We start from the raw sequence: 23,679 nt of genomic DNA on the forward strand, positions 1-23,679 counted from the left end.
TCTTTTGATCTCTTCCCCTGATTCTCGCTCTCTCTCACTGTCCTTCACTCGCTCCCTCCATTTTTCCTTCTCTACCTCCCTCCCTCTCTCCCTCTCTCTCTCTTTCTCTCTCCCTCTGTCTTTCTCTGTATGTCTGTATATCTGCAGGATGGAGAGGTGTGATGATGGGAATCTCTTGGATGGAGACGGCTGCTCCAAAAAATGCCTGATGGAGCCAGGCTTCAACTGTGAAGGTGAGTCAGACTTGGAATGGGGGTGGGCGGGGGGGCGGGCGGGGGGGCTGTGATCCGACACGCCGCCGATGGCCGCGGCCAGCGCTGGCGGGCTGCTCTGACCACTGCGCCGTTCTGACGAGAGGTATACAGTATGTTTATGGGGTCCATCCACTTGAATAATTGTTAGCCGTTTCAGAACAGTCAGAGTTCAGCCCGAGCTTGTGATTTCGTGGCCAAGCCGAACATGTGCCTCGTAACGGAGGTATCTGTGTGCACCTCACAGGTCAACCGAGGTGTCGAAATGAAGATATTGTGCTGGATGATAAAGTCTTAAGAATTATCGACGTGGACGAAAACCCTCCACCACCCTCCGTTACCCCCCCCCCCCCCCCCCCTCCTGCAGAAAGAATCGGCTTGTTTTGTTGTTTCGCTTGCTGCGAGTACTGGATTCTGTGGGATGCCGTAAAGGGTAGAGTGAACATGAGCACACCTGACTATAATTTGGAGGTGGTGTGTGTATCGATGGCAGCTTGGTGATTTTCAGGCGGATTTCCACACATACAAAGCAGAGCAGTTTATGTACCATTTTACATCTCTGCTTTTCATTTCGCTATTTGGCAACATGGACGGAGCGAGCCGCTGCACAGCACAGGGAAGTGTGGCCATAGTAACAGTGCCCTTGTCTACACTTACTCAGTGTGAAAATGATCTCATGATGTGAGAATCTACAAAACAGGGTTAAAAAAATACCTCCCTGAAAGGCAATTCACATGCAAACGGTCAACCTTATTAACATCGAGATTGAGATTGAGATAACAATATCAATCGCGATATAAATCGTCAGTCGATATTGTATATGGAGGGTTATATTTGCGTGATATTCGTTGGATGGGGATGGTGTTTTTTTGGTGGAAGATGAGTCCTTATGAACACCTTTTAGGGTATCGTTTTCTGAACGTGTCAGTGAGACCGTAATGAAAAACAAATATCTCAGAACCTTGTTTCCATGTGCCTAAGTTTTCTATGAAACATGAACTGGAGAGGAAAAGAGAGAAAAAAACAGTTCACTATGTATAGTTACATATTAGAAGAACCACAACTAATCCAAGCCTTGTGACAGTCCAGCACAGTGACTGACTCACATGCAATCATTTTCATTTCATTTGAGTTTTCCAACACAACTTGTAACCAATCTCTGGGGTGTTAAGATCAGTGTAAATTGCTGGATTGAAAGGATCTGCCTGAGCCACGGGTCCAAATATAACATCAGGCATTTCGTGCAGTGTTATGAAACAGACTGTGGTGTGAACAGCCCAGTAAGAACCTAAGACAGACAGACACACACATATACACACACACACACACATTCTCCCGACACCCCCTGTCTGATTTCAGCCACAGGTGTTGTCCGTCAGCCATTCTGAAATGCATATATGCAGTCAGGGGGTTGATGGTGATGATGTGGTTTTAATTTGGTGTTGGACTCGATTTGAAAGGCGCAGACTTTGATGAGCTGTGCCCACCAAACACCTCAGCGATGACTCACCTCCATTTCACCTGAAAGCCGTCCGAGACGAAGCGATGGCCAACGCCGAGTTTGCGAATCTGACATCATTCCCTCGCGTGGAGCTCGTCTCCTAATGAATATTTGGGTTCTTACGCACGCGTCTCCCCTCTCGGACTCCCTTGCCTCCCCGCGCACGTCTTTGTCACACATCCATCTCGCGAAGCAAACAATCGCTCCAGTCGACACATTCCTGCGCATGAAATCACTCGCATATTTCGGGTCCAGCTTTCATTTATTTAACCAACTGTGAAAATGGGTCCGCTTTCAAAGACCTGTCCTTCCCTGAGATGGATTTGGACGCGCAGAGGCTCGCTGTATGGGGGGTATGGCTGGAGGCTCAATCCGCTGCTCATTCGTGACTATGAAGCATTTGGCGTCTCTGGTGTGTCCCGGTTAATGACCGCAGTGGACGGGGGGGGGATTCTTTTTCGGTTCTTCTGCAGGTCAGCCGAGCCTGTGCTACGTCTTCGAGGGAGATGGCGTGTGCGAGGAGTTCGAGAAGGGCTCCAGCGTGCAGGACTGCGGCTACTTCACGCCCGTCGGCTTCAAGGACCAGTGGGCCTCCGCCGCCTGGGCGTCCCACCACGACCAGCGATGCCCAGCCGCCGCCGCCACGGGAGAGCCGTCCATCTCCCAGGTAACCAGACTTGACACTCCACTGCTCGCGGCCAGCAGTGGTCATCCCTGTGTACTAACACACACCATATCCTGTTAGTATGGAGGACACTAGGAGTGATAATGGGAGTCAATGATATGGTTGGGATGTGTCCACATTGTCATCCCTGTGTGCTAACACACACCATATCCTGTTATTATGGAGGACGCTAGGAGTGATAATGGGTGTCCAATGATATGGTTGGGATGTATCCACATTGTCATCCATCCCTGTGTACTAACACACGCCATATATCCTGTTATTATGGAGGACGCTAGGAGTGATAATGGGTGTCCAATTATATGCTTGGGATGTGTCCACATTGTCATCCCTGTGTACTAACACACACCATATCCTGTTAGTATGGAGGACACTAGGAGTGATAATGAGTATCCAATGATATGGTTGGGATGTGTCCACATTGTCATCCCTGTGTACTAACACATACCATATCCTATTATTATGGAGGACAAGGAGTGATAAAGGGTGTCCAATGATATGGTTGGGATGTGTCCACATTGTCATCCCTGTGTACTAACACACACCATATCCTATTATTATGGAGGACACTAGGAGTGATAAAGGGTGTCCAATGATATGGTTGGGATGTGTCCACATTGTCATCCCTGTGTACTAACACATACCATATCCTGTTATTATGGAGGACGCTAGGAGTGATAATGAGTATCCAATGATATGGTTGGGATGTGTCCACATTGTCATCCCTGTGTACTAACACATACCATATCCTGTTATTATGGAGGACGCTAGGAGTGATAAAGGGTGTCCAATGATATGGTTGGGATGTGTCCACATTGTCATCCCTGTGTACTAACACATACTGTACCATATCCTATTATTATGGAGGACGCTAGGAGTGATAAGGGGTGTCCAATGATATGATGGAGATGTGTCCACATTACATTGATACCTGTCAGAAGTTAGGAGTTGCTGTATGATGCTGCTGTTACTGATGCCTGATGTAATGGCTGTCACCTAAGCTCATAGTCCTGGCTGAGTAATATTGTTGTTTTGTCGTCTAAGCAGCAGGGGCATATGGTCAGCGATTAATGACCCGCTCGCTTCACATGAACATATTTATTCACACAATGTAGGTCTGTGTTTTTATTCACACAATGAACGTCTGTGTTATTTACTCACACAATGAGTGTCTTGTGTTGTTCCTGTCTGTGTGACGCCTGTTGGCCCATCTGTCTCCCGCCCCTCAGATGTGCAAGTCCCAGAATGTGGATGTGGACAACGTGGTGACCCAAGAGGCGTGGGTGCCCTGCACAGCGCTGGCCCAGATGGGCAGCTACTACGAGCAGCAGCAGCCTGTGTGGCTCAAGGTACCGGATACTGTTCCTACGGGGGAGAGCGAAGGGGCGCCTGACTATAGCACTTTAATTATGGAACCGTTGTTGTTGTTTTTTTGTAAAGGTTGGATTCGAGCAGCCGGGGGTGGCAGCCTCCGTTATCGTCTATCTGACGTCCGACGGAGGTTGGCATGGCGACCACTGCAGGAGCAGCGTCTCCATTCAGCTGTGTGACACTAATGGGAAAAACCATTCGCTCGGTAAGCCCTCCTCTCCTTTACAAGCACGCAAACAAAGCAGCGGGGGGGAAAAAAGCATAACATTTGTGTCATGCATAAGTAATGTACTGAGGCGTGGTGGTGTATAAACAACATCATTTTCGTTTGGGTTTTTTATTGCCCTCATATCATAAAACTGTCCACTCCATTCAGTCACCGGCTTCGTAAAACCGAAGGCAAGTCAGATATTTTGCATGGGAACTCCAGCGCTCGGTACTGTAGTCCAGCGTCCAAGTCATGTGTTCGTTAGCCGACACAAAGTCACAAAAGGGATCAGAGCACAGCTGTGTGGAAGGAGGCATCTTCAAGTTTTCCAGTGCGTGGTGTGTGTGTGTGTGTGTGTGTGTGTGTCATCTTGTGGATCCATCAGTGGTCTGTACCCTGTTTTGCCACCGCTTTAAGTGCTCTGTGTGTATGTGTGTGGGTGTATGTGTGTGGGTGTATGTGTGTGTGTGTGTGTGTGTGTGTGTGTGTGTGTGTGTTTATTTGCACAGGTGACTTTGAGCTGTCGTGCCAGCGTAACCCCCTGGTGGTGAACGTGACTCATAACCTGAGCGCGCCCTTCTTCCTGACCTCGGCCGTGCTGCTCAACTTCTCGTCGGCGCACGTGGGCGTGACGGGGGTGGCCCTGCGCACCTCCTGTCTCTTCAGCGCCTTCGCCCTGACTGGGTGCGCTGAGGGTGTGCTCTCCCATGACCTCCACACGCTCATGTGCACACACACACACACACACACACACACACACACACACACACCACACACACACACACACACCTAAACACGCACACACACACACGCACACACACACACACACACACACACACACACACACACACACACACGCACACACACACACACACACTCACACACACACACACGCTACACATATACAACACACACACACGCACAATACTCACACACACACACTCACACCTCACAGACAATACACACAACACACACACAATGAATGCACAGCGCACACACACACAATACCCACATCCCACACACACAGCATGCATGCTCTACACAGATACAACATACACAATGCACTCACAACACTCACACACCACACACACAAGGCACACAATATACTGTACATACAGAGCACACACAATATACATACACACCACACAGAAAATACACACAGACACACACAACACTCACACCACACACAACACAATACAGTGCACAGACTTACAGTATATAATTGAAGTCCCTCATGTATACACACACTCACATACAAAAATGTGGGTATATAAACAATATCTAAACGTTGGAGAAAATCTTTATTTATTTAAGTAACACTTTGGCACAGAAACATTCATAACCTGACCTCATAGCAGTTCTAGTGTTTTTGCTCTCATCTTTAAAAAATGTTCTTCCCTTTCACTGTGTCCACAGATATCTGCCCAGCAGTAATCTCTTGGTTTGACTCATCTCTCTCTCTCTCTCTCTCTCTCGTCTCCTCTGTCCGTCCCCGCAGGTGTGTGCGCCGACCCTGCGGCACGGACAGCTGCAGGCCGCTGCAGATCGAGCACGCCTTCGTCACGTGCACCGCCGCGAGCGACGTCACCCGCTGCTCGGTGCTCTGCCACCACGGCTACACGCTCGGCGTGCTCAGCGGCAAAGGCCTCCCGTCCCACCAGGTGAGCAGGCGTGGTGTGGCGTGGCGTGGCGTCTCCTCCTCTTGTGCCGCTGCCGTGTGCCGCCGTAAGGGGGCTCGCCGCTCCTCCGGCCCCGGCGGCGTTGACAGGTGAACCAGACGAGAATGTGGAGTGGAGCGCCGCGTCGCTGAGTGAACACAGCTGTGGGCCGTGATTTTGAGTCAATGCAGCGTGTGTCGTGTGTTTCACTAGCGTGTGCGAGTGACCCTTGACCTTGTGGCAGTTTCTCCTTCTCTCTTTCCTCCACAGGGGGAGACAGAGTGTAGTTAGAGTGTTTTGTGTAGAAATGAGACCAAAGATGCTGATTTTCGTTTTCTTGTTACTTTCACTCTCTTCTCTCTCTCTCTCTCTCTCTCTCTCTCTCTCCTCTCTCTCTTTATTTCTCTCTCTCTTTCTCTTTCTGTTTGTATTTCAGACACAAACACTTACAAATGCACATAACACTTCTATCTCGATCTTCTCTTTTTCAGCGTGCGATCAATGTGAGCTGCAGTCACGGCGTCTGGGAGCGGGTGGTGACATGCCAGCCGGTGGACTGCGGGCTGCCCGATCAGTCGCACGTCTTTTTTGCCACCTTCTCGTGCCCATCGGGCACAACGTTCGGGAAGCAGTGCTCCTTCTCCTGCAAAGCCCCCGCTATTTTACAAGGTGCAGAGGGACGCCGCCATGCATGTAGATAGAAGACGTAGACTTTTCACCTCACAGCTGAGGATATTCAGAGAAACAAGCCCCCAAAAGCCAGTGGTTTATTTACTCAAAAGGTTGAAACATTTTTTTTTTTTTTTTTTTTTTGCTGCGGTCTTAGTGGAAATGCAAGTAAACATGAGTCACTGAGTGTGTGGATCTGTGTGTGTATGGTGTGCATGTGCTTGTCCGTGTGTTTGTGTGTATCCGTGTATGTACAGTGTGTGTGTGCGCGTGTGTGCGCGTTTGTGTGTATTCTGTGCGTATGTGTGTGTGCATGTGTGTGTGTGCGTGTATATTTTGTTCATGTGTGTGTGTCTGTGCATGTTTGTGTGAGTGTGCGTGTGCGTGTTTGTGTGTATTTTGTGCGTGTGTGTGTGTGTGTGTGTGCGTGTGTGTGTGCGCGCATGTGTGTGTGTGTGTGTGTCAGGTCTCCCGCCTGCTCAGGGCCGGGACGTCTGCTTGGCAGCGCTGCGCTGGTTGCGTGCCAGAGGATGGAGGCCCCTTGCCTTCCACTGTGTAAATAGGAAACTCGGGCTTGGCTGTAGGAGGCCAGCGCACAGGTGGGGAGAGGATAGAAGGGAAGAGGAGAGAACAAGAGAGTGTTTCATCTAATTCAACACCGGCCCGAGAGGCCTGCGGCCCCCGCTGACCACAGCGAACACGCCGGCAGGAACCCCTCGTCCACCCCCCCGTCCACCCCAGCCCAGGGGCTCCTTCGGGGCAGGGCTTCCCACAGGTCACCGGCGTGTTTAGGGGGCCCTCGTGTTCCGTGAGGGGGCTACTTAAGATGGAAAGATTAGGACAAAAACACGGCATCCACCAGCCAAAACGCCTCCCCTGTCATGATAGAGATGGCCAGCGGTATTATGCATTCAGCCAGCAGTGTCTAATGGGGGATATTAGGATAGGCTATATTAGGCAAAGTATCCAACCCATACCATGTCCCAGACCCAGTGCTTGCACTTACGAAGGGTGACTGATACCTTGCGTTCAAGTAAAACATACAATTTGATGTACACTTGATGTAAACTACAACAGCATGACCAATAACAATAACAACAACAACTCTAGATATCAGATATAGACAACGGATATCAGATCAGACATAGATTCTGAATTAGAATTGTACCTCTCTTTTACAAGTGCTTCCTGTTTGACTGAATAACTGACTAACTAACTTCTGTTGTTTGGACCTGTCAGGGGACAGTGATACGTTAGTGTGTTTGGAGGATGGCCTTTGGTCCTACCCTGAAGCCTACTGTAAGACAGAGTGTCCAGAACCCCCGGTGGTGCCCAATGCCAGACTGCTGGTGCCCGAGTGTGATGGTAGTGGCCACGACGTGGGGACAGCCTGCCGTTACAAATGCATCCCTGGGTATTACGTGTCTGACAGCCTAAATAAGAAAATAAGAAAGTGAGTATACTTTTCAAGCGTACTTCTCAAGGCTATCAATACTCCTTTGTAAAGTCTGTGACATAACATCCATGGATTGAAAGCTATGACCACCCATAGACAGCAAACAATTTTGGACATTTTATGGGCCCAACTGTGCATACTTTATATTACGGTTAAGAAATACGCCAATGAAGTGAGATTTTTCGGAACCATAAACATTTGGGTCTTTATATTGGTGGTATTTTTAGACTCACTGTGGGCTAACTGTGGCTTCAGTTTTATATCTGTGCTGATAAATTTCATAGAACACATAACTCAGCTCATTACCGGATTGCTTCACATGATTCTAATGAAGTATTTTTGTGTTAATACAAAACTCACCTTGTTCACGGGTTCATTACTACGTTTCATTCACGTCAGCAATATCCTTTGACTGTGTGTGCTGACATTGTCGAGTGAGGTTGACGAGGTCAGTTCTTTCAAGTCTGATGATAATTTTTAGCACGGAGTAAAAATGTTGGAAAGGGCAAATATTTGCACCTGCCATGCCTTTATGAGTCACTTAACCTGCTGTAAAAATATGCGAATGAGTTTTAACGACTTCTAATTAGCCATTAATGGCACATATGATCGCCAGCGAGACTTATAAATGGTTTTACTAATGGTCTTCATTAATGTCTCTCTCGAATGTATTTGATTATGTCGACGTGTAGACCGACGGCAGCACGACTCTCTGGCCGTTTACAGAAAATGACTGAAATGTGATGAGAATGGCACACTGTCTCGTTGAGTGAGGGTTCTCATTCTTAAGCTCGAGCAGATGTGGAAGTTACGCAATGTTGCCTTAAACTCATTAAGGGAAACGCATCTCGCCGCACAACTTTAATGTCAGTCCAACAGCACTCGCAACGTCTCACGCAGATGTCTTAGCGAGACGTTTAAACAGTAGCAGATGCTCGAGCAGAGGATCTGTTTTTATAAGCCTCGTGCCCCTTGCAGTGCCACTGCTGCTTTTTGTGTGTGTGTGTGTGGGGGGGGGGGGCGGGGTTGGTTGTGGTTTGTTGTTGTTAAGCGCCGCGCTCTGTCGCCTCCGTCCCTGCTCTCAGGAGGTTCCTGAAGCTGGAGTGTCTGGAGGGCGGGCACTGGGAGGCTGGCAGCTGCGCCCCGGTCTCGTGCCCCGCGCTGCCCGCCATGTTCCAGGGCATGTACACCTGCACCAACGGCCTGGACTTTGACACGGTCTGCACTCTCCACTGTCCCGGGCTCACAGAGAAGGTACCCTCACAGTGTCTTCCCATCTTATTGAGACACAGTAGGCATAACGTGTGATTTCTGACATTAGTTGTTCTGCAGTTTTTCTGAAGTACAATGCAGCACAGTGCAGTTCCATGTCCACAATACTGCATTTTTATATTCAAGAGCAGGACAATGTAGTTGCAATGCAATTTTTCCAAAGCCAAAACACTGCATTCCTGCATATGAAGGGCAAGGAATTCCTCAACAACTGCAGTTCTTTTTTGTATTGATGCTCTGGTTCAGTAAATACTGTTTTGTGGTACATACTGTACAACACTTTGTGTCGGACCTGTTGGTTCTGGCTGTCAAATCTGATATTTCAGTTGAAGGTTATGTGAGCAGAAATATGCAGTGATTTCTTTATGTTTTCCTTAACTGTGTAAAATTGTTGTGCAAAATGAAAAGAGCGCCCTTGGGGTTGTGAGTTATCGTGAAATGATGAATTGCAGCACTCAACCGGGTCTCATGTGAGCGAACACATCAAAGGAGACTCCCTCTTGTGGCCTCCTCGCTATATGGTGCAAGCGGCGTACAAATCCACAATTCCAACTTTTGTCCAAACAGCACTCGATCCGCTGCACAAAAGACGGCCGATGGACGGAGGAGTTTCACATGTGCAAAAACATAGAGGGCGATTGTCTGCCGCCACCTGACCTCAACTTGGTGGAGTACATGTGCGAAGATGGCTACAGCATTGGTCAGTATAATGCCTGCATAAAAGCTACTGAAACTGCAATGATGCTTTTCTTTCTTTCTTTCTTTCTTTCTTTCTTTCTTTCTTTCTCTCTATTGCTATTCCTTTTGCTTCTCTTAAAACTCAGACAGGATTAAACATAGCCCATAATAACTCACTCGTCAGTGTGCTAGCATCCAAGCCTTTGGAGGACAGTGCAGTGTTTGCTCATGACGCAAACTGTCATGTCTTGTCAAGCCATTGAACTGGAAAAGTAGGCTATTTTGGAGAGTCGGTGGATGTTTGCAGACGAAATACATTTCCATTCGTGCTGATCTGAGTTGAGGAAGGCCCACCCGTCGTGTCCTTACAGGTGCTGTTTGCTACCCAACATGCATTGTGGCCTTGAGCGACCCAGTGGTGTTGACCAACGGGACCACTGCTGACACAGTCAAGCACTGGATGCTACCCAGCAAAGTTGAGGTGAGTGGGATTTACTCATTTCCAGCTCTGTGTCTCATTTGCTTTGGCTGGAGTACTGGTGGTGCTGTCCTACTAAAATGCCTGTTTTTTATTTATTCCACTCTCATCATGTTTCATCATATATTTTATGTTGTACCTCGTAAGCAGCCACAGTGTAAACAATGCTATTTGTGGCAAACTTTAAAGGCAACTTAAAGGATTATTGCTTGCGGCCATCTGTTACTCATTTTGATCCGCAAGTTCAGTCAACAACTCAAGTGAAGTACTGTGTTTGTGTGTGTGTGTGTGTGTGTGTGTGTGTGTGTGTGTGTGTGTGTGTGTGTGTGTGTGTGTGTGTGTGTGTGTGTGTGTGTGTGTGCGTGTGTGTGTGTGATGTGCATGCACGTGTGTGTGTGTGCATGCAAGTGTGTGTGCGTTTATGTGTGTGTGTGTGTGTGTGTGTGTGTGTGTGTGTGTGTGTGTCACAAAAAGCTGGTCCGAAAGGTATTTCTCCCGTTTGCACAATACATCACAGCGCTGTTATTCCAAATCACTCGAAGCTCACCAAGCATTTTTAATGGCGACGGATTCCAAGGCTTCGGTGTGGGCAGCGGGTTTGTTGTTTTGTCTTCAAGAATGCCTGACGCTGTTTAAGGATTCCTAGAATCACTCGACGTACAAATTGAGTGCAGCGAGCCGCCCCTCTGACGAGCGGCTGGGTGGTCACACGTTCGCCCCGAGGCGCAGAGGAACCTCAAAAGTGAATAGTTTGGAGTGGAGTCTGATCGGTTGAGTCACATTGTTGGCACCTCCGAGCGATCTGTGGGATTGTGTTTTGCCTGGAGCCTCCTGCCAAATCAGGCCTATGATTCCCCGCACCACCGTCATTGGGAAAGGGAGCGTCGACCCCGTCTGGCCTCATCTCGTGGGCTAAAATATGACCGCTCTGTCCACAAAGAGATAGATAAGGGGAGAGTGTGAGGCGGGCGGGAGGGAGGGAGGGAGGCGGTGGGGTGAAGGGGGTGGGGGGGTGGGGGGTAGAGGGGGGGGGGAATTCAATGCCACACACCACGCCAAGGGCTCCTCAAGGTGACAGCCTTCGTCTGTGTTGATTCTGGGGTGTCAGAGCCTTAGATCAGCTCGGCTTTCCAGGAACGCCGTCCAAGTATTTGTCAGTTGGGGTAACAGTGATGGAATAAAGGCCGCGGAAAAGGGGAGATGGATCTTAGATGGGGGACCCGTGTTCCTGGAAACCCTCCGCCGGACAGCCTTACCCCACCGCCGAGGCCAGAGGAACACATGTGAGGGGAGAGAGAGCCGCTGCCATGTTCTGGAGCGCGGACAACAACATAGCCGCGTGTCCAGGGGGAGCCGGAGCCGGAGCCGGAGCTTGTTTTTGCTTATTGTGCAGCCATGCTCTTGGGGCTCTTGGACGGAGCACAGTAACGTAATGGTATGTGCTGCGCATACCGCAGATGCTCCGAGTGACTGTGATATCATGGGAGTCTCATATGAACCTCCAATATTGAACAGGGATACAAAAAAAAAGGCCCTTTGGTTTTTCCATGCCCAAACCTTTGCCTCTGTTGATAACATTAAAACATGATGCATGAAAGCATAAAAAGATGTTGACATCATTCAAGACTCATTGACAGTTATTCAAAATTCGTTCTACAGATAAAAAGAGGAAATAAAATTCTACAGCTCTCTGACTTCTCATGGGCTGTTTGAATCTAAATTTATGAGCGGTCATATTTTTTTTTATTATTGCTGTTCACATCCAAATGACCATCGCCTTGTGGATTGAAGTGTTGCTGGGTCACAATAACAGTATTTCTCTCTCCTTCACAGAGTATTGTCTGCACTGGTATGAAGAAATGGTACCCGGATCCCAAGAGCATCCACTGCATTCAGTCCTGTGAGGTAAGGGAGGAAATATTCAGCTGTTTTTTTTTCTAATGGCCTCACAACTTCACGGTTGCAGTTGACCAAATGTCTTTTTCCTTGAGATCATCAAAAAGCTTGTGTGCGTGAAATCGTATTGTTTGGACAGGCCTGAGAGAGAGTTCAGGCGTTTTTTGCCTGAATTCAGGCTTGAGCTCGGCCATGCACAATGTCAAGAAAGGCTATTCTCTATATTGTCTTTGAATGTAATTGATCATTTCATAGGCACAGATCATTTCCTGTCTATCAGCCCATGTTTGGAGTCCACTTTCTAGTGCTGTCCTGCTGCTCATTCTCCCCCGGGGGCTTCATAGTGTTTAGGATTACGCAACTCTTCAGGTTGGACGGCACCGGCTGCTCTGTTTCTTTAAGGGGCACACCGGTGTGTCAGCGCCGCCATGGTACGAGGAAGAGTAATCTTTGAGAAACGACCGCTCTGACAGAGCCTCGTGCCTTTGTCCGCAGGGGTCTGGAAGTGTTGTGTGGCTCTGAAGGGGAGGAGAGAGTTGATAAGCACCATATTGAATGTTGAGTGATAAGACTAATGACTGTGTGGGGCAAGAGCCAGTGATGTGCTCAGTGGAAAGACGTTGGCCAAGATGGCAGTCCTCCCCCCTGATTAAAAAAAAAAAGGACGAAACAGTAAATCAGTATTATTTGATCCCTCTGTCTGATGATTCGTGTGTTTATGTACGTGCCTCTTGGATTTGTTGTTTCTCACCAAAGTGGTATCAGATGAAACTGTTTTCGGCTAGAACCAGCTGCACTGTTATTTTTGGTAGAAGGGTTTTCTCTTTTTTTTTCGAATCTAATATATCTAATATGTCTAACAAGTGCATGCTGGTATGCCTATAGATCAGTAAAAATACTTATAGTCTAATGATATTTAAACACAGGAGTCTCATTGTTTACAATGTTCAGTATTTTTTTCACCTACATTTTTCTGTGGCTCAGATACTGTAACTTTCATTTGTCAAGCAGTTGGCAGCCTTGAAAAAGAAAATGTTTAGGTTAATGTCGGTAATTTGTTTTGTAATATTTAAAATATTTCAGAACACTGTTAAAGCAACCACTAATGCATATCTAAAGACCCAAAATGTGATGATCCATGCTGAATGCTAATCTTCCCCAACAGAATAGCACAACTGTAGCTGTTGCTGCCAGTATCTCTAGTATCTCACGCAAGCTTCTCAAAGAGACCCTCTCCCTCTCCCTCTCCCTCTCTCTCTCTCTCTCCCTCTCCCTCTCTCTCCTCGCTCATCAGCTGCCACTTCCTCCTCCAAAATGCCCGATAGGCCGGAGATCATTAGCACTTTACCCACGTCAGAGATATCAGTGACGGCACATCATTAACATGCCAGAGGAAGATTTTTCAAACATTAAATTCATCGGTCATTTGGATGAATCATTGCATAGTTAGCCTACAGGCACATTCATTCAAGGATGAGTGTAAAAGTCCTCACCTTTTAAATAAGACGTTTCTGTATATACACACAAATACAGAAACTCCAAACAAATATGAAAACAAAGCCATTTCATATCTTTGTTGTTTTGAGGTACAGGCTGGGTGTAGGGCTGGGGGGCGCTGGGATTGATTCCGAACAATACATCCAGAGAGGTTACCTAAACTGTTTTGACGCAAAAGGCAAAGATTATTTTTAAAAACAGTTTACATCACACATGAAATGGGGGGGAACATAATTAGGGGCCTTTCGGGAAGTCTGGGGAGTCCCAATCAAGAGGTGCATACTTCAGTGAAGCGCAATGCCAGCACTAACATGGGGCCTCAAAACACCAACGCTTGTTGCCATGGAGTGTATTTTGTTTATTGTATCTTTCACCTAGCATTAGACATGGTTGGTCAGCAGACTCGTGGAGCATGGCCTCCCCCTTCAGTTTTATGGCATGTTTAGGGAATTTGTTTCACAAAGCGCCACATAAGGTGAAAAGACACTTTGGTTGTTTCGATGTCTCCAGTGTCACGGCAAATATTCGTTTGCTGTTTGTTCTCTGATACTTGGAACTATAAACAAAACCTTATCCAGGATACCTTTGTTTAACAGTTGTTATACAGGCTTTTTTTTTGTTGTTGTCTTTGTGTGAGTCACGGAGGGTGCATTTTCAATAAGTTTACTTCCTCGAAAATCACACTTTGGATACGGCAACAATAACAAATGGATACCCAAACCCCTAGAGGATCTTTCTGGGAAAGAATAAGATCATGAGTCGTCTGTTCTATATTTCATGAGTGATGTTGAAATTCTTGCTTAGAAAATAAAAAAAATCCTAACAAAACTGTTGTTGACAGATGACAGGACTATATTTTGGTCTCTGAAAGTCTTTGAAGATAAGTGACTGTAATTTGCCAAAGTTGAAATTTCAAATATGCCTCCTCTCCAGCAAATATCCGGGAAACATCCAAGATTGGCCACAATGAAGCTCATAATTTCTTTTAACACTTTTAAGATGAGATGAGGAAATACTACACTTCCCCCCCCCCCCCATACACACACAAACACCAGCATGACTTTAAGTATGATAGTTCAATCAGCGATCTCTTTAACCCCTAAGACCTCTGAAGTACCACTCCATCAGCTGGACACGTCCAGGGAGTGACTCAGACATAAAGCAGGCATGCACCTTGCTCACACCAGCCCAGTGAAGATGAAAGAGGGCTGAATCTTAGTTAAGTAGAGGGGAGGAAAAAGAAACAAATCACTACTCAGCAGTAGGTTCCAATTCCAATCTGTAAATAAACCGTACGGCCGACGCAATTTACAAGTATTCACATCATGTTAAAACATGTTGATGTGAAGAGCTCAGTCGGTCATACTCTCAAAATCTTAATTTTTTATTGTCTTGTTTCCTGGCCACAAGGGTAAAATACGGATGTTCACATGGCACAGGTCAGATGGTTTTGGCCTCACTCCCTGTCCATTTTCAAATGGTATGCAGTGTTTCAACTTTAGCCTAACGTTTGTTGGCAAAAGCTCCCCACTGGCTCAGAAATCTACATTCCTGTAACCTTTCCCATTTATTGTAACACATTTCTTCAAGCTCTCACGTTGGAACCTGAAATCTTTTTTCTTTTTTTTGTTCCCTGACAAGACATGTACCTTCGTATCATACCTCATCCACTGGCATTAGAAAAGCGGGAACACTTATTTGGAGCCACTTCATTAGAGCGGACATTAACACTAATAATGTCCATGTAAACTTTGACTGCCTCACACACACAAAAAAGGGGGTAGCTGTCTACCAGACTAACTTAAAAACGCAAACCATTTCATGTAGGAGTCAATCCTAATCGCTGTCAAGTGCTGAAAGGCCAAAACAGAACAATGAAAAATGATATTTGTTTATGACTTGGCAGTTGGGTTGGGGAAGGAAGGAACATTTTCGCCAGGGTGAAGTTCCTCAGAAATCTTCTCAGCAGCTGCCCTCACACTGTGATATGCCTTCAGGTACAACCTGAAGGCTTTGAAAGGACTCCATGGCCGGAGGAGAAGCCAAAAGTATCTTTGGCAGACACCCCATGTTTTCTTAGTTTTGGCTCGCAAGGCTGAAGGTTAAGTTGAAAAAGTTAAAGGCTGTCATTATGACGCTTGTAAGGTTTTTCCTGCAACTTAAGGCTGATAATTGTGCACCTTTGCAGACAGTTGGACTCTTTTTAACTTTATATATATAAAAAAAGAAATGTTAATGGCAAGATTCTCACGAATGAAGCTGTGACTCCTAAACATAGGAATTTTGGAAGTTTCCTCGGGCACAGCTGGAAACATATTCAGACCTGCTGCATATATAGCTCAGCGGCCATTAATAAAGCATGCTACTGTAATCACTTATTGAGAGAGGTGGACTGGGTAGATTTTTGGACCTCAGGAATTTGTATAATCTTTTCTGCTCTGTATCCTTGTGCCTTTTCCCCCCAAGCAGACCAGTGCTGTACATGTCACAAACGATGTGGTTTTATTTTAAACAGTGCGTGAGGCAGAGGAATGGTCTACCGTAATACTGTATCTTTTTTTCCCCCCTTTCGCAGCCTTTCGGAGGCGACGGCTGGTGCGATACCATCAACAACCGGGCATACTGTCAGTATGACGGCGGAGACTGCTGTCCTTCAACGCTTTCCACCGGAAAGGTAATCCCATCTCAGATCCGCCTCCTGTCCACACTTCATGTCTTCGCTCACCAGGTGGCATGGCACTACGATCTCACCAGTGATCTAATGCACCCCCCCCACTCCAAAAAAATGCACATTCCCGACACTGAAAGCCACTTGTCTCGCCATGGTTTCACACCATGAGTTATAGCAGCGGGAGACTCCCCCCCCCCCCCCTCCCCAGCCCCTCGAAACGAGTGAGTTTAAGGGGAAAGAGTGGTCGTCGTAAATAAAGCTCCAGTTAACATTTCTTTTATGAGGGGAAGGCCAGATGGCAGTGGTCATGGGCGACAGTAAAACAGGCCCGTAATGAGTGGGCCCTGAGAAAGCGAAATAAACCACCAGCGGCAGCATCCTGCCACTGTGGGTCCAGCGGAGACCCAGCGCCAGGGTACACACACACACACGCACGGCACGCCGGACACACCCGTGTGCCACACAGAAAAGGAAACGACGCGCTGCGTTCACTCAGGGTTGGTGAAGGGGTCTCGATTGCGCCCGCACGAGGTGAAAGTGACACGGATGATGGAAAATGGAAATGGATGAATGGATGGATGGATGTGTGCTGTCTCTCTCTCTCTCTCTCTTGCTCTCTCTCTCTCTTTCTCTCTGTCTCTCATGTTGATTCTCTTTGTACTTCGCTGTCCATCGCTCTGTCCATGGGATGGACGGCTCTTTTTTTCAACAGCTGTAGAGTCTAGTCGAACTCAGCAGCCCAAAGCCATGGACACGCATTGTGTTCATTCTTGAGAATTTGGGTCGACTGTAAAATAAGGGATACCTGCGGAGGCATTTAATTCGAGTGTCAGAAGAAACGAGACGGGCTTGGAAATGTCATAAAGATACCACGTATAGCGGCCAGAACTAACAAATCTTGAGCTCTGTTCATAAAAGAATGGAAATCCTCGGTATCGTGCTCCTGCATCATTAAAATGTTATTGGAAAGGAATCTCAGCTGCCTCCCAGTTCAACTACCTTGATCAGTGAAGCAACCAGACACGTTTAAAGAAACTGTCCATGGTAAACAAATGTCGTTTTAATGGCAGGGCAGTACAGGGTGACTATGATCTAGATCTCAGCCCCCACTTTGAACAGCTGCTACCCCCTCAATGAAACAATTACCTCCCGTAAACATTGGGCGAAATCAGTGCTAGCCCCTGAAGTTGCATTTCATGTTTACTTTTCTTGAGACAGTCTGCTTTGCGGGGCATCTGAGTTTATTTTGCAACCTGTGGTGATGGCATGCTTCCTGGACAAGACCCTGGCAACTCTTCCCGTTGATTCTAAACACATGTTCATCTGTTCACCTCTTCTGGTGGATTTCCTTTCCCAGATATTCATGGTCTCTCACAGTTTTGGTCCGTGGTGCACCTTAAGACATGATTTCACCACCTTCTCCCGTGGTGTACCTTTTGACACGACTTCACACGTTTCAACACACTCCAGCTTTTTGAAGTGATTTCACCTGTTTCTCCTTCAGGCATCTTTTCATGTGTCTTTCAAGAATGAGATTTTTTTTTTATTTAGCTTTTTATTCATTGCATTAGTGTGTTTGCACGTTATTTTTTAAATCTATCATGTGATAACCGATATCAGCCGAACAGGTTTTACTAATTACTTGCTGACTAAAATGTTCACTGACCAGCTAAAACTGTTTTGCTGACTGACATAATAAATGATTATTTATTGACAGGTCATTCAGTTTGGAGTGGACTGTGATCATGATGAATGCACTTGCCGCGATCCTGAGGTGGAAGAGAACAAGAACAAAGGCAAAGCAACAGACCCAGGACAGCTTTGAGTGGTGGGGGAAGATTTACTGTATATGGACAGCTCCAATGAGACAAAAAGAACTCACAGATGGGCAATACAAATGAACTCTGCCATGTTCTGATCACAGAATGGCATGGTGATCCATGTTCTAGCCAAAAGCAGTATATCAAGTAGCAGGTGCTTCAGAAAGTGCACATAAAGTTATACTAATCTATAAAAACTCTTCACTAATATATTTTGGACAATCTCTAACATAGAAGTAGGTGTAGATGTAAAAGATTATTTTAACATCATATCACACAAAAATGTATGTCCTCTATCCTTATGGAACAATTTGCAAACATGCTAGTTAGATGAATATGTAAGGTACATCTTTCAGAGGTTTTATACAAATATTAAGTACATTTATGAGAGTACTAGCTTGTTTTGTGTCCTATTGAAATATCAATAAATTTATCTGAAGCACAGTTGTATTGTCATGTGTTTTTGATCCTAACCAATTTAATATTGATGAATGGTGATACAATTGAGTAGCATAAACTACATAAGCCATTAGTTTTCAATTGCAGTTAGATGTCTACCAACTTTGATGACATGTTCACAAAACACCTTTGTAAAATGATGAACAATATTCAACTTGACATTTTATCATGCCATGGCACAGTTGGTTCAAACGGAATTGTGTGTTATTCATGACTGACGTCCAGCAGTGTTTCACAGTATATCACACTGATATAAGCATCATACAGAATAAACGGATGTTGTTTAAAAAAAACATGCTACATCATGAGGAGCAGTATGATTTTATATTTTACAAGCACAACCTGTGCATTGTCATGGAAGTGGAGGCTGCCAGTGAGTTGATTACAGATTTGGATAGACTACTCAAATATCCATATCAAGTGATACGATTCTAGAAAGAGATACGTTGATAATGGTATGCAATGATAAGACGCTGTCCTTAGGACAACACAGAATCCATCAGCAAAAATTTGATCCAAGGTAGTCTGAAACTAAATTGTGCCTCGCTGGCAAAATGTCTGTTCTGGATTTTAGTCACGTGAATCAGAGGACGCTGAGACACAAAGAATTGTATTTCATATTGTATTCTTTATTATTATCATCATCATAATTATTATTTTTAATATCAAAGGTTGAAGAAAATGTGCACAATATATTAGCTTATAACATGTCAGTAAACCTAAAAATAGCAAGCATACTCTAGTGTTAGAATTCAGCACCACAGAGACGATGTGGTCTTGCCTACTACGCCATCACCATTTAGAAATAACGAGAGAAGAATACAAACAGGAAGTCTCTACTGTTGATCTGGCTTGTGTTTGTTATTCAATCAGGGCATCACTGGTCATTGTAGTTACACTGAATATGGCGAAAAAGGCAATGTTTCAGCACGGTTAGCCCAATGTCCAACATCATTTCAGTTCACAGAGATCACTGTTCAATTCACAAGGAAGGTGACAGTGGTTTGACAGAGGTATATATGTATGAGTGTTGGCATTTGTATTCTCCACTGCCAGTATGGTATGGTAATGATTGTAGACATTGATATATTGTAATAGTCTGACAATTTTGGCAAATTTTATCACTCCCGTGTTGAATATTGTGTCATAAAAAAACAGAAAACATATAACACATTGAACTGTACACAACCTTTCAGCAAGTTCTTCCTCCATAAAAAAGACCTGTACATCAGTTTAAATACTATTTTGAAGCTTTTCATTTTGAATACTACATTCAGCATGTAACGAAATCATTTATTTTTACAAGTTCTATGCCAGAATCTTTTTAATAAAATCCTTTAATAGTCTTCCATACCTATATCCACTACATAGAGACACATAATTTGCACACTAACTAGGAATTTCTTCTGTTCTTTTTTAAAAAAGTAAACCAGTCTACCCATGAGAGCCATCCCAGTGTCTACTTTATATGGGCTAATATACACAACAACATTATCAGGCAGTCAGAAATTATTAGCATTTAACTTCACATAAACAGTCAATTGAAAATAAATAATAATAATAATAATAATAATAATAATAAAAAAAACAATTGAAAAACGTGTAAGTCTTAACCATCCCTCCAATAACCCCTTCTAAGTCTCACCTTAAGAGGTTTACTCAAAAATAAAATAGTAAACAATGAAACAAATGTTTGATCTAACAAAGCCCCGTGTATAACATTAAGGGATCCTGGGCACAAACAGAGTTCGCCAGAGAGAAAAAAGCATTTGAAATTAATCCCTTGTGTGTTTGTGACATTCATAGTTCCCTGGGCTCACCATAGTCATTATAGAGCACAGGGAGGAGCTGCTCGTCGCAGGCCTTTTGTAAGTCTTGGCCGAGGTCCACCCAGTTGAGGCCAAACGCCTTGGTGTCGGTGTAGCGGCAGGACAGGTGCTTGAGAGAGGCCCGGCGGAGGCCGATCTTGGGCTCCTGCAGCAGGGCCCGACACCAGCCGCTCAGCTCGTCCAGCTGTGTGAGGATCAGGCCGGCCTTCCTGCAGCAGAGAGAACACCAAGCCTGAGTTAACACCACGCCTGCTGCGAATCACTCAGTTGTGCGCCACTGTGTCACCAGAACATCTCCTCTTGTGACAAAACATACCAAAAAACAATATTCTTGATACATAGTGTTGGCCCAAAATCTAAGAATCTATTAGAATTGTTTTATCGCCTTCACAATGTTAATGTCAGTTTCTAGAAAATCACCTCCCCATGTGAAATAAGGGAAGGTGTTCTTGAGCGCTTGCACTGAATGCTCAATTATTCTGTAATTAAGTCGAATGAGAGCAGAAACAGGAGAAGGGCAGAGAAATCACAGTCAGTGGCACATGGCTTACCAGAACTGTGACCTTAATTAGCAAACTGAGAGGAGCCTGTGATTCACATACTAATTTTCAAGTGAGTCAACTTTACCGGATGACATTTACATAAGCAAGGAGAAACTTGCAGGAAATCACTGATTTATTTATTATGCTGTTGTTGTTTCGATGCTGCTGCATAGTTTGACATTCAGTGGTCCATTCGGTTGTTTTAAGCCATCCTCCAACAGCCTGCAGGTTGGGAGTGGAAATGGCGCACTTTCCCTGGCACACAACCTGCCTTTACACGGAGAGTGAGACTGGACGGTTTTTCATTCCGGCGCAATATGCGCAGCATCATAATAACATTTAGGCTACACACGCTAACAACACCGAGTGTACGTTACATCCACGCAGTCGGAGAGAGGTGCAGAGTGGAACAAATGTCTTTTGCGGGCTTCGCTTCAAAGTGCAGGAGCGCAAAGGAGGCCGATGGAAAAGTCACAGTGTGTTAACTATGAAATACAGTAGTGGGCTGAATCAACTAAGACACAGGCATGTGCTGCTCCCACCTCAAATGATGCACATCAGTCTCTGGACAGTGGGTACGATGAATAAATCAAAGTCTGCGGCTTGACTGTTTTTACATCGTAATGACAGCCCAGACGGTTTCTCCCCACACTACAGTGCTGGAGAAAAATGTGAAACAAATACATGAAGGTCTGTCAAGGTATCCAGGAAGAGAGGGGTTTTTTTCAATGGTCCTAGCTAGGAATGCCATATGATTTGCAGGAGCACATGCTCCAGATGAGTTGCCACCCTGGCAGGGTTTACCAGAGCATGTTGATGGGGGCCAGTGTGGATATTGTAGCAGAAGTATGATTCACAGGGCTGGAAAGATCCCTTCATTCCTTCGACATATCTTCACTCCGACACCAAGCCAAACCAAAGGCTCGACAATGCAAACAGAGAAGACCAAGTCTCCGCACAGCCATAAGGCAAGGGGGTTTGGAGTCGACTCACAATACGGTTAAAGGGTTGGAAGGCTAACACATTTAAAGTAATGTGTTTGCTTGCGAAACACGCTGGATAAAAAATGTAATTATATTGTCTAATTATTCATTTAATCACAAAAAACATCGGGGCCAGACTGAAATCTGAACGGAACACACACACACACACACACACACTAGGAATGCAAGGATTAGAATACAATGATAACTTTCAAAAAAGTGTATTCTTTTGTTATTCTAAGCTTGATTTTGAAACCTTCATATGCTGATATTGGTTGGATTTAGAAATATCTGTTGTCAGGCATCTGATAAGCCTCACTGCCCGGGGGCCAATAGTTAATCATGTTCAATGGCAAGACTTCAAAAAAATATTTTGATGAATTCTTAATGATGTCAGACATTGCCACATTCATTCTGAAAAGTAGTAAAAAAAAAAAGAAATCTCCCTCCATGCATAGACCTAGTACTGATTCTGCCATTTATATCGTTCCTCCAAACTTATTTATGTGACCAATATCATGCCACATTTCAGTGGCTTTCAGAATTTTGGATGTTTATTTGCTTAAAACAAAAACCCTGTGGTTTGTTATGCTTTCATTTTTCACAAAAGTACGTTTTGGTCTCCAAATAGCAACGGTTGTCACCATAAATCCTGCGCATGTATGGAAGTGGAAAATGGCCTCTCATTTCCAAGGTACGCTCTCATACCACCTTAAGCCCCTCCCCCCCATCTGTCCTGCTGCCGTCTGCCTGGGCCAGGAGCAGACTACTGAATGGAGAGATCATCCAAGTGGGCCTTTAAAAAGCAACACCCCGTGATAATGTAGTTATAACATGATGTTTTCTAAACAATGTCCAGGATGAGCTCACAGGGATGTTTGGCAGTTGGCACACACACACACACCACACATCCACATTCCAGGAGATGTAACCTACTCTGTGTCATACATGCCGGTGAAGCTAAGCATACCAATATTATCTTTAAGGCCACGTGACCACTTAACTATCATTCATGCCGTCTTCGCAATAGGCATCCCAGGTCTGTTACCAAGACAAACATGCCTACTATTAGCATCCTAAATCAAGCACCCTGACAAGCAAACTAGTTATGATAACCTATCATTTCAGGTCTGATTAAATAAACATGCTGACAACAACAAGACCATGGGCTCAATACTCAATGAGGATCCATATCAGATAGAATGCATATTATTCCTATACATGTACATGCATATAAAATGTATTTGAATGTACTGTATGTCAAATACAAATTTCAATGTATATTATGCCATCTGTTCCTTTGAAAGAAGAAGTATGTTATGTTATGCTCTTGCGGCCTACTGTAACATATTTAAAATGGAGAGAACAAAATTCATGCACCAAAATGTCTTTCAGGCAACAAAAACAGTTCAAATCATATTGCCTTTGAAGCCATTGAGTTTCATGAGGAGAACTGACACTTCACCATCTTGGTTTCATTCTCTGGATTGGAAAGTGTCTCTGGCATGCGTGCGCCATTCTGGATCTAGGCAGGCCGACAAAAGCCTCTCTGAAGCCGTAATAACAAACAATCCTTAATGCCATTACAGAGAGGTACTCCCACAGTGATGACATTTGAGAAAAAAAAAAAAAAAGAAAAAGAGAGACATTGGAGAGAGGAGCTTGGAGGTGGCGATGGAGATTTGGTGAGTTCTGTGTTTGGCTAAGACATCACGCGATGTTACGTGAAAATGCTGAGTGAGGGGTCTCCCACAG

The 23,679-nt window shown here is 45.2% G+C and overlaps 2 protein-coding genes across 2 annotated transcripts in view; one reads left to right on the plus strand and one right to left on the minus strand.

Moving 5' to 3' along the window:
• pappa2 (pappalysin 2) overlaps positions 1–18,549 on the plus strand; it is a 42,509-nt gene extending 23,960 nt beyond the window's left edge. The window contains exons 10-23 of the mRNA XM_062556287.1: positions 148–233; positions 2,226–2,419; positions 3,667–3,786; positions 3,878–4,013; positions 4,526–4,700; positions 5,515–5,677; positions 6,166–6,343; positions 7,583–7,796; positions 8,885–9,053; positions 9,639–9,771; positions 10,121–10,230; positions 12,061–12,132; positions 16,196–16,294; positions 18,009–18,549. Coding sequence (XP_062412271.1) covers positions 148–233; positions 2,226–2,419; positions 3,667–3,786; positions 3,878–4,013; positions 4,526–4,700; positions 5,515–5,677; positions 6,166–6,343; positions 7,583–7,796; positions 8,885–9,053; positions 9,639–9,771; positions 10,121–10,230; positions 12,061–12,132; positions 16,196–16,294; positions 18,009–18,116 — 1,957 coding nt within the window. The 3' untranslated portion in view covers positions 18,117–18,549. The remainder of the gene's footprint in view (positions 1–147; positions 234–2,225; positions 2,420–3,666; positions 3,787–3,877; positions 4,014–4,525; positions 4,701–5,514; positions 5,678–6,165; positions 6,344–7,582; positions 7,797–8,884; positions 9,054–9,638; positions 9,772–10,120; positions 10,231–12,060; positions 12,133–16,195; positions 16,295–18,008) is intronic.
• Positions 18,550–19,189: 640 nt separating this feature from the next.
• The window catches only part of astn1 (astrotactin 1), a 129,869-nt gene continuing 125,379 nt past the window's right edge, over positions 19,190–23,679 (minus strand). Inside the window, exon 20 of the mRNA XM_062527657.1 lies at positions 19,190–20,608. Coding sequence (XP_062383641.1) covers positions 20,371–20,608 — 238 coding nt within the window. The 3' untranslated portion in view covers positions 19,190–20,370. The remainder of the gene's footprint in view (positions 20,609–23,679) is intronic.

Source organism: Sardina pilchardus, chromosome 2 (genome assembly GCF_963854185.1).
Source record: "Sardina pilchardus chromosome 2, fSarPil1.1, whole genome shotgun sequence".
Taxonomy (NCBI): domain Eukaryota; kingdom Metazoa; phylum Chordata; class Actinopteri; order Clupeiformes; family Clupeidae; genus Sardina; species Sardina pilchardus.